This window comes from Balaenoptera borealis, assembly GCF_965194805.1.
Source record: "Balaenoptera borealis genome assembly, chromosome: 3".
Taxonomy (NCBI): domain Eukaryota; kingdom Metazoa; phylum Chordata; class Mammalia; order Artiodactyla; family Balaenopteridae; genus Balaenoptera; species Balaenoptera borealis.
In genome coordinates, this window is record NC_138866.1 from 63,168,443 (window position 1) to 63,183,273 (window position 14,831).

At 36.9% G+C, this 14,831-nt stretch overlaps 1 protein-coding gene across 7 annotated transcripts in view; it reads left to right on the forward strand.

Moving 5' to 3' along the window:
- The window catches only part of BAZ1A (bromodomain adjacent to zinc finger domain 1A), a 93,562-nt gene that overhangs the window by 28,125 nt on the left and 50,606 nt on the right, over positions 1-14,831 (forward strand). For all 7 annotated transcript variants that reach the window (XM_082384058.1, XM_082384055.1, XM_082384059.1 and 4 more), the window contains exons 4-5: positions 7,849-7,992; positions 10,582-10,683. In XM_082384058.1, the coding sequence (XP_082240184.1) occupies positions 7,849-7,992; positions 10,582-10,683 (246 nt within the window). The remainder of the gene's footprint in view (positions 1-7,848; positions 7,993-10,581; positions 10,684-14,831) is intronic.

Genomic DNA, 14,831 nt, shown 5'->3' on the forward strand with positions numbered 1-14,831 from the left:
GTAAGAGAGAACACCAATATATTGAACTTCTTCCATGAAAAATAGGGATTTTAAGATGAATTGTTATTATGTTTATAGTTGAAATGGAAACAAATTATAGAAAAGGACTCCCTTTATGGAGTTTTTGCATTACAAAGAACTCTCTGGCTAGTCTTCTGATAAGTGTAGCAGGACCCATCTATACTTCAATAAGTTCTAACAAGTAGACCTACTTCAGTTAGCCATTTTCGTATATATTGTTTTAAGAAAAGGAATAAATGTTTTACTTTTAAGTTAAGGGATAATTTAAATTAAATAACTTACATTCAGATAGGTCTTTATTCCTAAGTAATCTAAATTAATAAAGCTTAATTAAAGTACATTACTTTCTTATGATATAATTTATCCTTTTTATTGTATAGCTCTGACTCTGACTTTTGATGCATAGTCGTGTAACCCATCACACATTTTTACTATGGCTTGCAGGGTCTTAGTTCCCCAACCAGGGATCGAACCCATACTCCCTCCAGTGACCTTTGTGCCTCTTTGTAGTCACCCCTTGCCCTCACCTTCTAGACTCTAGCAACCACTGATCTGTTTACTGTCCTTATAATTTTGACCCTTCCAGAATATGAATATAAATGGAATTTGGGGTCTATTTCTGGACTCCCTTCTATTGAGCTGTATGGCTATCCTGCCAAAACTACAGTGTCATTATTTACTGTAGCTTTTTAGTGATACATATACATTACTTTCGTCTTTTTATTGATTTTTTTCCCCCGTGATGTGAAATGTATGCTTTTAATTGGAGTTAATATTTTCCTAATGTTTATCATTAGCATTTTTAAACTAAACTTTCTATTTTGAGATAACTAGAATCGCATAGAGTTGTAAAATAATACAGAATTTCCCCCAGTGGTACAGTATCACAACCAGGATATTGACATTAATATAGTCATGGTACAGAATATTTCTGTCACTGCGGGGATCCCTCATGTTGCTCTTTTATGCCACACCCACAAATCATAGATTGTTAAATTTATTTTTCTACTTCAGACTTTGTTTTCTGAAACAAATATGACTTGAAAAATCTGTATTGCCAGTGACTTGGTAACTTTCAAGTTTGAAAATCTTATTCAGCATTTTTGGCTGAGCTGAAGAATGCAGTACTCTGACTCAAAATAAATTTAACATAGATCAGGTTATAAACTGACTACTGTTTAATAAAAATACCTAGTATACCTAATAGATTGCTTATATTGCTTTTCCTCAGCTGGAATTTGACTTGGGTGCCTATAATAGGAAAAATTTTAGGGACATTAACAAAATAGAAATTTCTCTCATGTAGAACTAAGTACTTAAGTTGTAGTGTTAGGGCAGGTCTACAAAGTTGTCAGGAACCCAGGCTTTTTCCTGTTTTCTGCTCTGTCATCCCAAGGTTGTGACCATTGTTTTCCTTGTTCAGGATGGCAGCAAGATAGAGGAAAGGCAAGAAGCCTGCTTCTCTTCCTTTCCTATCCATCCTTCACATTGAGGCAAGTTAAGTGTTCTGAAATACTATTATCATTTTGAAACAGAAGTCACTTGCTGCTAAGTCTGTGGTGGCTTTTCATTATATTTAATGTTTTGTTTTCTCTGATCTGCGTGTGTTTGTCTTGCCTCCTCACGAGGTTATCATCTCTGTTGGCATCAGTATGTCAGATCAACATAAAGCTGAGCCCACAAACACTTTGAATGTCTGTTAATTTGAATACACTAATTGGAATTTTAAAGTATTTTGGTGAGGCTTTCATTAATTTGGTTGATACCTTAACCAAACTAACTCATGTAGCTTTAAGATGATAATTTTGAATACTAAAGAGTTTAAACAGTATACTGATAATATCCAGAAGTTTGAAGCTTTAGAGATATGTAGGCTTTAACTCATATATCTTATATCTAGAATTTTCTTTCCAAAGATTTTTATTTGTATTATGTATACCTTTTAATAACAGATTTAGTTTTTAGCAAGAATCTAATGATTCTAGTTGTCTTATGATATTTAGGCTTATAATAGGTCAAATGCCAACTGGAGAAATAATAAGATGTGGTTCTCTGGTCCATAAAGAGTCTCAGAACAGTTCAAAATGAAACATTCTTTGAGCTGCTCTGATCAGTTTGTCTAAAAAGTGAGAGGTTACAAACAAAGCGACGTTTTCTGACTGCTTCTTCCCCACTGACAAGTTATCAACATAATTCACAGTCTTTTTGTTTGAAGTAGGCAGACTTGTTGAGCGGTCTGGTTTCCTCCACTTAAAATGAGGTATCACTTAACCTCCTTAACTTGAATTTTTTTTAACTCTAAACTTCAAATTAAGCAGGTTTACTCTGTTTCTACCTATAAAGTTGAAGTAATTATTCAAGCATAGCATTTTAAAAATAAATGTTCTTGGCACCTGTATTACAAGAAAATAAAAGGTTAATGAGGCAGCACAGGTGAGCAGGTGTGAAGCATGCCATAGATTCAGCATATTCTATTTTTAGAGACCCAAACAGAGAGGGGCAGCCCTTTTATGTCAAGTAGGTCTCCCCAGGTTTCTATTCTTCTTTCCTTTTGCTGTTAATTATTTATCTTCTACCCAAATACCTTGTAAATATTCTGCATATGTTTCAATTCTAGAATTTGCTTTTGTTTTAATGAATTTGTATTTTGAGATATAAATTGAAATATAACTATTGTTAAATGACTATTAAAACAAAAACAACTTTTGGGGGGAGATATATATATATACCATTCCAGAATATTCTCATAGAAGGCTCTTTCCACGTTTAGCTGGTCACTGTTAGAAGTTTATGGCGAACTTCCGCTCTAGCCTCATTCTGTGCTTGCTGCTGCTCCACAGACTTGCTTTCACTCTGAACTATGTTTAAGTTTGAAATGTGTTTCGGAGAGGCTCCAAAAGTGCCTCTTGACTACCTGGACTTAAAGCTCTGAAATACCCTTGGGTCAATATAGTGTTGTGTTACCCCTCAACTCCAGTAGTAGAGTGGAAGATTAGAAAACATATGGGCTTCAGAGTCAAATAGTTAAAGTTTTGGCTGTAGCGTTACTGGTTGTGTGACCATAAACAAATGCTTTAACTTCTCTGACCCTGAATTTCACCTACTGAAAACCGTGTACCTTGCAGAGTTGATACGACGAGAGAAATATGTGAAAGTGATATACTTATCTGGCACACAGGAACGCTAATAATAATAAGGACCTTTCTTTGATTGTCAGCCTCCACTCTGTCCTCAAAGAATGGAGCATAACATTAATTTAGAGTTTCTGTACTCTCCAAGACCCACTAGCTGGGTTTTAATTCGTGATTCTTTAACCTTTTTTACACCCCAATCTTCTTTGGACTCCCTAGAACCAAGAAATTGCAGCAAGTGGATTTGAAAGACATAGACTAAGTCTCTTTGGAAATCTGTTAGAACGTGTTGACCTGACATCTTGCGGTTAACTGAAGTTTAGCTAAGCACCAGTGAGAGGCCTAGCCTTGATTAGCAAGAATTGACCTGTGGTTTGGGTGTGGTACAAAGTTAATAGTAGCATTGAAAATAACTAGGATAATTTATATATAAAACATTTACTACATTATAGACAATGTCTCTAAGCTGTACTGGTTTCCTTCTACCTTATTCCTCTATCAGAGAATTGTATTTCTGTTAATTTTCTGTTAGTTTTAAATGAATTAGTTCTTAAATTATTGTAGCTCTGTGGGCCCTACTGGGATCATAGACTGTTCCCTTCAATGGATTGTCAGACCATTTTAGGCACCACACCAACCATTCCTGTGCCCAGTGTAGACCCGTTTACTTTTTCTCTGATGACAACCACTACTGCCACTTAGGGGCACTCACCTGGACTCTGCCAAGTGAAAACTACCTCTTTTTCTAACTTGAAGAACCTTGTCACAGGTTCACTGAAAAGCTTCCTTTATCACCTCCTGGAACCCTGAGCCATATGATCCCTGGATGTCATACCTAGGCCCTTCAAAAGTGGGTCCATTTGATTCCTTCCTTATTTTCGTGCAGTTCATGTCACTAAATTACAGAACCTTTTAACCATTAGACTACATAATTGCCTGATATAATTTCCTATAGTTGTTCCTCTTTAGAAACACTGGTTTATTTCTATCAGCCAGTGGCGAAAGTTAGCCTGCAGTTCTTTTGACACCATTTCCATTTGCTACCAATGTAGGCTTGGTAATTGGGCCTTCTTCAGCTTTACTCTTAGGACAAAAAAAAATTTTTTTTTAATTGTGGTACATAAACATGAACTTTACCATTGTAGTCATTTTTAAGTGTATAATTAAGTGGCAGTAAGTACATTCACAGTGTTGTGTAACCATCACTACTATTTAAAGAACTTTTTCATCATCCCAAACAGAAACTCTGTACCCATTAAGCAATAACTCCCCATTTCTCCCTCCTTCCTGCCCCTGGTAACCTTTATTCTACTTTACGTCTCCATGAATTTGCCTATTCTAGATACCTCATGTAAGTGGATTCATACAATATTTGTTTTTTTGTGTGTTTGGCTTATTTCACTGAGTATAATGTTTTCAAGGTTCATCTGTATTGTAGCATGTATCAGAATTTCATCCCTTTTTATGGTTGAATACTATTCCATTGTATGTGTATATACCACATTTTTTAGTCTATTCATTTGTTGATAGATACTTGAGTTGTTTCTGCGTTCTGGCTATTGTGAATAATGTCATTATGAACATTGGTGTACAAGTGTCTGTTGAGTTCCTATTTTCAGTTCTTTTGGGTATATACATAGAAGGGGAATTGCTGAGTCATATGATAATTGTGTGTTTAATTTTTTTTAGGAACTGCCATATTGTTTTCCACAGCAGCTGCACCATTTTACATCCCCACCAGTAATGCATGAGGGTTCCAATATCTATATCCTCCCCAACACTCTTTATTTTCCATATTTTTTTTTTATTTTTATTTTTTTTTTTATTTTTTTTATTTTTTTTTAATTTTTACTTATTTATTTATGGCTGTGTTGGGTCTTCGTTTCTGTGCGAGGGCTTTCTCTAGTTGTGGCAAGCGGGGGCCACTCTTCATCGCGGTGCGCGGGCCTCTCACTATCGTGGCCTCTCCTGTTGCGGAGCACAGGCTCCAGACGCGCAGGCTCAGTAGTTGTGGCTCACGGGCCCAGTTGCTCCGCGGCATGTGGGATCTTCCCAGACCAGGGCTCGAACCCGTGTCCCCTGCATTAGCAGGCAGATTCTCAACCACTGCGCCACCAGGGAAGCCCTATTTTCCATATTTTTTAATAATAGCCATCTTAGTGGGTATGAAATGGTATTTCATTGCAGTTTTGATTTTGCATTCCCTTTATGACTAATGATGCTGAGCATTTTTTTCATGTGCTTATTGCCATTTGTATCCTTTTTGGAGAAGTGTCTATTTAGGTCCTTTGCCCATTTTTGAATTGGATTTTTTTCTCTTTTTTTTTTGAGTTTTAAGAGTTCTTTATATGTGTTGCCATATCTTTGTCTGGTTTGTGTATCAGGGTAATGCTGGCCTTATGAGTTAAGAACTGTTCTCTCCTTTTCAATCTTTTGGAAGATTTTAAGAAAAATTGGTATTAATTCTTTAGAAGTTTGGTAGAACTCACCAATGAAGCCATCTGGTCCTGGGCTTTTATTTGTTGGGATATTTTTGATTACTGATTCAACCCTCTTAATAGTTACAGATCCATTTAGATTTTCTATTTCTTCTTGAGTCAATTTGTGTGTTTCTAAGAATTTGTCCATTTCATCTAGGTTATCCAGTTTGTCAGCATATAGTTGTCCATGGTATTCTCTTATAATCTTTTCCAACTTTACTTCTGGTTTTAGTAATTTGAGTCTTTTCTCTCTTTTCTCAATTCTTTTTTTAGGAGCAAATTATTAAGGAGTCATATATGATACTTTTTTTAAAAATTTATTTATTTATTTATTTATTTTTGGCTGCATTGGGTCTTCGTTGCTGCACGCGGGCTTTCTCTAGTTGCGGTGAGCGGGGGCTTCTCTTTGTTGCGGTGCGCGGGCTTCTCATTGCGGTGGCTTCTCTTTGTTGCAGAGCATGGGCTCTAGAGCACAGGCTCAGCAGTTGTGGCACACGGGCTTTGTTGCTCCGCGGCATGTGGGATCTTCCTGGACCAGGGCTCGAACCCGTGTCCCCTGCATTGGCAGGCAGATTCTTAACCACTGCGTCACCAGGGAAGTCCCCACATATGATACTTTTAATTGAATGTTTATAAGTCTCAGAGTGAGAGGAAGTGAGTTGAGGGGGGAGGATAAGATGCTTTGAGAGTTTTAGATTCACCCACATAGTCTACATTTTGTTGATTCTTAAACCTCAGGGTGCTGTGGAACCAGTTGGTTTCTTCTATTTGTGTATAGTGCAAAGTTCCTAGCAGGAAATCCATGGTCCTGATTTTCTCTGTGCCTAATAGCAATATTAGACTTTGTTGGGGATACTAAAGATGTTCTCCTAAAGGAGAATATAAGCAAGCATACGCTAAAATGTACACTAATGAAAATAAGTGCAATTACCTTGTAAAAATTCACCAGCTTCCCAAAATGAATCAGCTCTAAGTATACTGTTTGTCTTTCTGGAATTGTATGATTCTGTTTTGGCTGTAAATGCAAAAATTTATTTTGAAAACATGTAGGCAAAAGGGCAAACTACTTGTAACCACTCGTCTACTTTCTGTCTCTATGGATTTCCCTATTCTGGATATTTCATATAAATGGAATCTTTTTTTTTTAATTTTTAAAAATTTATTTATTGATCGATTTTTGGCTGCGTTGGGTCTTCGTTGCTGCGTTCCGACTTTCTCTAGTTGCGACGAGCGGGGGGCTACTCTTCATTGCAGTGCATGGGCTTCTTATTGCTGTGGCTTCTCTTGTTGTGGAGCACGGGCCCTGGGCGCGTGAGCTTCAGTAGTTGCAGCATGCAGGCTCAGTAGTTGTGGCTCGTGGGCTCTAGAGCTCAGGCTCGGTAGTTGTGGCACAGGGGCTTAGTTGCTCCACGGTATGTGGGATCTTCCTGGACCAGGGATCGAACCCATGTCCCCTGCATTGGCAGGCGGATTCTTAACCACTGCGCCACCAGGGAAGTCCCTGGAGTCATATATTATATGGCCTTTTCCATCTGGTTTCTTTAATTTACCATAATGTTTTTAAAGGTTCATCCATACTATAGAGTGCATCAGTATTTCATTCCTGTTTTTTGCTGAATAATGTTCCATTGTATGGCTATAGAAAATTTAAATTATTTATCAATTGAAAATCGGCACAGTAAAAATGAGATTGGGAAATATTTCAGTTGTGGTGAGTGAGTCTGAAATTGCAGCCTATAAAATCCAGACACAACAGGCATAGGTAAGGGAAGCCAAAATAGGGTAGAGTTAGTGAATAGGAAGCTTTCCAGAGATCAGAAATCACAATATAAGTTACAAAGAGAATAAAAAAGGTTACGATCAGGAGAATTTGAGAATTTAAAATATTGAATGCTTTGAAAAACTCTTGTAAGGCCTAATCTGTATAATGAGATATTATGCCAGTATTTGATTTCTAGACAGTAACTTTAGTGATGAATATAATTGCTAAGAATCGTGATAAATTGATTTTTAAAATAGTCTTGTATTGTGTTAAATCGTAGCTAACCTTTACTTAAATTGGATGTTACAGATTTTCTCTTTTATTAAATTGGTTATAGTAATCAGCCATAGTTTCTACAAAATTGCTTTTCATTTGTTCAAAATAGATTGCTCTGAAATGTTTGATTATAAAATATCAAATGATTTGCATTTTTAAATGTATCATTTTCTTTCAGGTTACAGTGTAGGATTTTGGAAGTCCTCCCTCCATCACACCAAAATGGTTTTGCTAATGGACATGTCAGCAATATAGATGGAGAAACTATTATCATCAGTGATAGTGATGATTCAGAAACACAAAACAGTTCTTTTCAAAATGGGTAGGTGATTTTTAATAATTTTTAAAATGTATGAATTCCCTGGCTGTCCACGCTTTCACTGCCAAAGGCCCGGGTTCCATCCCTGGTCGGGGAACTGAGATCCCACAAACCATGTGGCACAGCCTAAATAAATAAGTATGTATGTATGTATGTATTTATTTATTTAAGTAAGTATGTATATATGTCAAATTGGGTACTGATATCCCATTGAAATAATTTTTTCTCTTCCTTTCTAGTCATACACTGGTACACTATGCATCTAAACAATATGGTTCAACAACACCTTAGAATTTGCAAAAACTGAAACTTACCTAGTTAATTCTAGTCAGCTGCTCAAGAACAATTGAAGCTCACTTCATTCAGTTATACATTCCACTTTTGTTTACCTGGGAAAATTCATTCTGTCCTTTATTATTCACTTTATGGTGCATATAGTAAAGAAACTGTAAGTTTCTGAGATTTAGTCAATTAACAGCTTTGGTCAGCTGAGTGCTCTTGGAGAAAAATCATATAAATCCATATAGATTGGCACTGTCTGCAGTGTGTGTACTGTATTTATATCACTTGGACTGTATCTTACTTTCATTACCCAATTGCCCAATGCTTCTCTTTATCATCCTTTATATCATTTTCTTCTCTGTAACCCCCACTTATATCCCCTTTACATATACGATTGCATTCACAGAGGCAGCTTTTCCAGAATCTAACCACTTTCCTCTACTGCCACCACTACCCTCTTAGTCTGTACTGCCAACATTTTTCTCACTTAGTTTTATTGCATTAGCTTTCTAACTGGTATCCCTGTTTGCACTCTGTTCCCCTCATCCCTGCCAGAATGATCCTTCTGAAGTGTAAGTTAAATCATTATCACCCCATTATTCAGAATCCTGTGATGTCTTTTTTCTTTCTTTTTTTAAATTAATTTATTTATTTTTGGTTGTGTTGGGTCTTCACTGCTGCGTGAGGGCTTTCTCTAGTTGCAGCGAGTGGGGACCGCTCTTTGTTATGGTGTGCGGACTCCTCATCGTGGTGGCCTCTGTAGTTGCAGAGCATGGGCTCTAGGCGCGCGAGCCTCAGTAGTTGCACTACTTGAGCTGGACTACTTGAGCTCAGTAGTTGCACTATTTGAGTTGGACTGCTTGAGCTCAGTAGTTGTGGCGCGCGGGCTCTGTAGTTGTGGCACATGGGCTTAGTTGCTCTGAGGCATGTGGGATCTTTCCGGACTAGGGATCAAACCCATGTCCCCTGCATTGGCAGGTGGATTCCCAACCACTGCGCCACCAGGGAAGTCCCTCCTCTGGTGTCTTTACTCAGAGTAAAATTGAAAGCCCTTAATGGTAACCCGTAGTCTGGCCCTGCTGCTGCCTCTCTGACTGAACCTTCCTCTTTTTCTCCCTGTTTATTCTGCTTCTTGTGCAAGCCATGCATGCTTCCCCCTCAGGACCTTTACACACTCTTTTCTTTCTTCCTTTAAAAACTCATTTCCCCAAGAGTTTTTTCATGGGTTGCTCCCACATTTTTTTCAGATCTCTGCTTAAATGTCAACTTCTTGGAAGCCCTACCTGGTCAATTTATCAGGGATCATCACCCTATATGAAATAGAGACCTTTCACTCTGCACTCTATTCCCTTCATAGCACTTACCACCTACCCTGTTGTCTGTTTTGTTTGTCTCCCCACTGTATTTCTATTTTGTTCACCAGTGAATCCTTATTCTTTAGTATTTGGCACATTGTAGGCTCTTAACTATTTAGTGAATGGATGGATGAATGAATGAATATACCCTCAAAAGAGAAGAAAAAATGAGAAATTGGTAGGGGTGGAAATTAAATGTGTAGCCTCTTTGCTAGTTCTTGAAACAGGGTAAACTACATTATCTCCACTTTTGCTCTTGGATTACATAGCTAAAAAAGGTTTAAAAGTAAATCCAAGAGCTATTTGTTTGTTTATAAATTTATCTAACCTAAACTGGATAGTCTGCTTATTCATCTGGAGTTAATTTCTTCACGCAAGGAAAATTTATTGAATGAGTAATTAAAGTAGCTACCAAACATAAAATAGTGCTTTGTACTATTTTGGCTAATAAAATAGTGAGGCATATCAGTAACTTCTAAAATCATAATTAAAATTAAAATGCATTAGATTCTGTTATAGTATGTCCTTAGAAACTACATTTCATGTAAAATATCATGTTTCCAAACAAATTTTTGTTTTAAATTTTTTATTTATTTTTGGCTGCGTTGGGTCTCTGTTGCTGCGTGCGGGCTTTCTCTAGTTGTGGAGCTACTCTTCGTTGCGGTGCGTGGGCTTCTCATTACGGTGGCTTCTCTTGTTGCAGAGCATGGGCTCTAGGCACGTGGGCTTCAGTAATTGTAGCGCGTGGGCTCTGTAGTTGCAGTGCATGGGCTCCAGGGCGCAGGCTCAGTAGTTGTGGCACACGGGCTTAGTTGCTCTGCGGCATGTGGGATCTTCCTGGACTAGGGATCGAACCCATGTCCTCTGCATTGGCAGGCGGATTCTTAACCACTGCACCACCAGGGAAGTCCCCCAAACAAATTATTAATTTATTTTGTGTCTTTGCTCTTTTTAGGAAGAAGAAAGATACAATCGATCCCTTATTATTCAAGTACAAGGTGCAACCCACTAAAAAAGAATTGTATGAGTGTGCTATTGTTAAAGCAACACAAATCAGGTAAAATTCCATATCTTCTGTATGGTGGTTTAAAGTAGAATAATTATGTTCAGTTAAGGAGATTTGCTGTAGAACAAATGGGTAGTAGCGAGTGATTGCTTCCCTTTTTAAAATACATGTATATTTATATGCTCATAGACTGATAATGTGATTCCTAATGAACCATGAGCCCTTTGTCTAGTTTAGTAACTAACTCCAAATAGTCTTCACATCTAAAAAATTAAGAAGGATTCTATTTATGAAGCACTTCTCATGAGAGAACTCAGTTTTCAAAGCTGAGAAACCTGGTGCTTAGAAATACATCACATTTGTAATATTATGTTCATTAGACACAAACATCTGATCAGTCTCTGCCCATTTCTGAGGAAGTTAACTAATAAAAAATGAGTATGTTTAAAAATTCCTGTTTGTGACCTAATCAAAAGATAGAGGTAGTCATGAAACAACCTAAATGTCCTTTGACAGATGAATGGATAAAGCAGATGTGGTATATATATATACAATGGAATACTACTCAGCCATAAAAAAGAATGAAATAATGCCATTTGCAGCAACATGGATGGACCTAGAGATTATCATACTAAGTGAATTGTCAGACAGAGAAAGACAAGCATCATGTGATATCTCTTATATGTGGAATCTAAAATATGACACAAATGAACTTGTCTACAAAACAAAAACAGACTCAGACATAGAGAACAGACTTGTGGTTGCCAAGGGGGAGGGGGATGGGGGAGGGATGGATTGGGAGTTTGGGATAAGTAGATGCTTTGCATTCTGTACATCTGTTATGTATAGAATGGGTAAACAACAAGGTCCTACTGTATAGCACGGGGAAATATATTCAATATCCTGTGATAAACCATAATGGAAAAGAATATGAAAAAGAATGTATATATATGTATAACCAAATCACTTTGCTGTACAGCAGAAATTAACACAACATTGTAAATCAACTATACTTCAATAAGATTTAAAAAATAAAAAAATAAAAAGAGAAAGAGAAGTACTGAATGGTTAATATTTAAAAGAACTGGCTCTAGGTTACATTGATATATTTTAGGAAAATCCCTGTTGTTGCCTGTTGAGGTTAGTCTCTTAGTCACCTGCAAGTAAGTAGTTGACATCGTCAGCCAACTATCAACTTGCCACCTAGGAATCAGTCTTGCATTTTGTTTTATGTAAAATAATTTTATTTATTCTCTCATCCCTGTTGCCCACCCCCCCCCCACCCATATACTCATGAGTCCAAAGAAAAGTGATAACAATATTATAAATATTGAGTGGATCCTGAGTCAGGTATATTACTTTCTATAAACTGTATGGGTCTGTGCAGTTTTTTGTTTGTTTTTGGGGGCCTATCATTAATGTAAGATCTCTGGAGCATTCTCCACTTTATTGTATATTGAAAAATAGCATTTCCAAGATAATGCTCATGAATTATTCAAACTTTTGAATTTATTCAGTTTATGGACTAATGAATAGCATAGATGAGACAACCAATGTTTTCCTTATTCACTGTTGAGTTTTTTCCTTTTTTTTTTTTGGTTTTAGTTCAAGATATGTTTTTTATGTAATGTAATTCCCTATTTAATATTTTTCACTTTTCTATTTACTTTTTGACTTATACTGTAAATATAATTCTGCTAGATCTTGGTTTCAGTTGTATTAACTCATTTTCTTCTTAATTGGTGAGGCAAAGAATTATAAGGTGGAAAGTTATACTTGATAATAGAAGACTTAAATGACTTGCAGCTCTTTGTTAACACCAAAAGATAATACTGTTGCATAGATGCAAAACTCCTCAACAGAATACTAGCAAACAGAATGCAACAGAACATTAAAAGGATCATACACCATGATCAAGTGGGGTTTATCCCAGGAATGCAAGGATTCTTCAGTATATGCAAATCAATCAATGTGATACACCATATTAACAAATCGAAGGAGAAAAACCATATGATCATCTCAATAGATGCAGAGAAAGCTTTCAACAAAATTCAACACCCATTTATGATAAAAACCCTCCAGAAAGTAGGCATAGAGGGAACTTACCACAACATAATGAAGGCCATATATGACAAACCCACAGCCAACATCATCCTCAATGGTGAAAAACTGAAACCATTTCCACTAAGATCAGGAACGAGACAAGGTTGCCCACTCTCACCACTATTATTCAACATAGTTTTGGAAGTTTTAGCCACAGCAGTCAGAGAAGAAAAAGAAATAAAAGGAATCCAAATCGGAAAAGAAGAAGTAAAGCTGTCACTGTTTGCAGATGACATGATATTATACATAGAGAATCCTAAAGATGCTACCAGAAAACTACTAGAGCTAATCAATGAATTTAGTAAAGTAGCAGGATACAAAATTCATGCAAAGAAATCTCTTGCATTCCTACACACTAATGATGAAAAATCTGAAAGAGAAATTAAGGAAACACTCCCATTTACCATTGCAAAAAAAAGAATAAAATACCTAGGAATAAACCTACCTAAAGAGACAAAAGACCTATATGCAGAAAATTATAAGACACTGATGAAAGAAATTAAAGATGATACAAATAGATGGAGAAATATACCATGCTCTTGGATTGGAAGAATCAACATTGTGAAAATGACTATACCACCCAAAGCAATCTACAGATTCAATGCAATCCCTATCAAACTACCACTGACATTTGTCACAGAACTAGAACAAAAAATTTCACGATTTGTATGGAAACACAAAAGACCCCGAATAGCCAAAGCAATCTTGAGAAAGAAAAACGGAGCTGGAGGAATCAGGCTCCCGGACTTCAGACTAAACCACAAAGCTACAGTAATCAAGACAGTATGGTACTGGCACAAAAACAGAAATACAGATCAATGGAACAGGATAGAAAACCCAGAGATAAACCCATGCACATATGGTCACCTTATTTTTGACAAAGGAAGCAAGAATATACAATGGAGAAAAGACAGCCTCTTCAATAAGTGGTGCTGGGAAAACTGGACAGCTACATGTAAAAGAATGAAATTAGAACACTCCCTAACACCATACACAAAAATAAACTCAAAATGGATTAAAGACCTAAGTGTAAGGCCAGACACTATCAAACCCTTGGAGGAAAACATAGGCAGAACACTCTATGACATAAATCACAGCAAGACCCTTTTTGACCCACCTCCTGGAAAAATGGAAGTAAAAACAAAAATAAACAAATGGGACCTAATGAAACTTAAAAGCTTTTGTACAGCAAAGGAAACCATAAACAAGATGAAAAGACAACCCTCAGAATGGGAGAAAATATTTGCAAATGAAGCAACTGACAAAGGATTAATCTCCAAAATTTACAAGCAGCTCATGCAGCTCAATATCAAAAAAACAAACAACCCAATCCAAAAACGGGCAGAAGACCTAAATAGACATTTCTCCAAAGAAGATGTACAGATTGCCAACAAACACATGAAAGAATGCTCAACATCATTAATCATTAGAGAAATGCAAGTCAAAACTACAATGCAGTATCATCTCACACTGGTCAGAATGACCATGACCAAAAAATCTACAAATAATAAATGCTGGAGAGGGTGTGGAGAAAAGGGAACCCTCTTGCACTGTTGGTGGGAATGTAAATTGATACAGCCACTATGGAGAACAGTATGGAGGTTCCTTAAAAAACTAAAAATAGAACTACCATACGACCCAGCAATCCCACTACTGGGCATATACCCTGAGAAAACCATAATTCAAAAAGAGTCATGTACCACAATGTTCATTGCAGCTCTATTTACAATAGCCAGGACATGGAAGCAACCTAAGTGTCCATCGACAGATGAATGGATAAAGAAGATGTGGCGCATATATACAATGGAATATTACTCAGCCATAAAAAGAAGCGAAATTGAGTTATTTGTAGTGAGGTGGATGGACCTAGAGTCTGTCATACGGAGTGAAGTAAGTCAGATAGAGAAAAACAAATACCGTATGCTAACACATATATATGGAATCTAAAAGAAAAAAAAAATGGTCATGAAGAACCTAGGGGCAAGACAGGAATAAAGATGCAGACCTACTAGAAAATGGACTTGAGGACACGGTGAGGAGGAAGGGTAAGCTGTGACAAAGTGAGAGAGTGGCATGGACATATATACACTACCAGA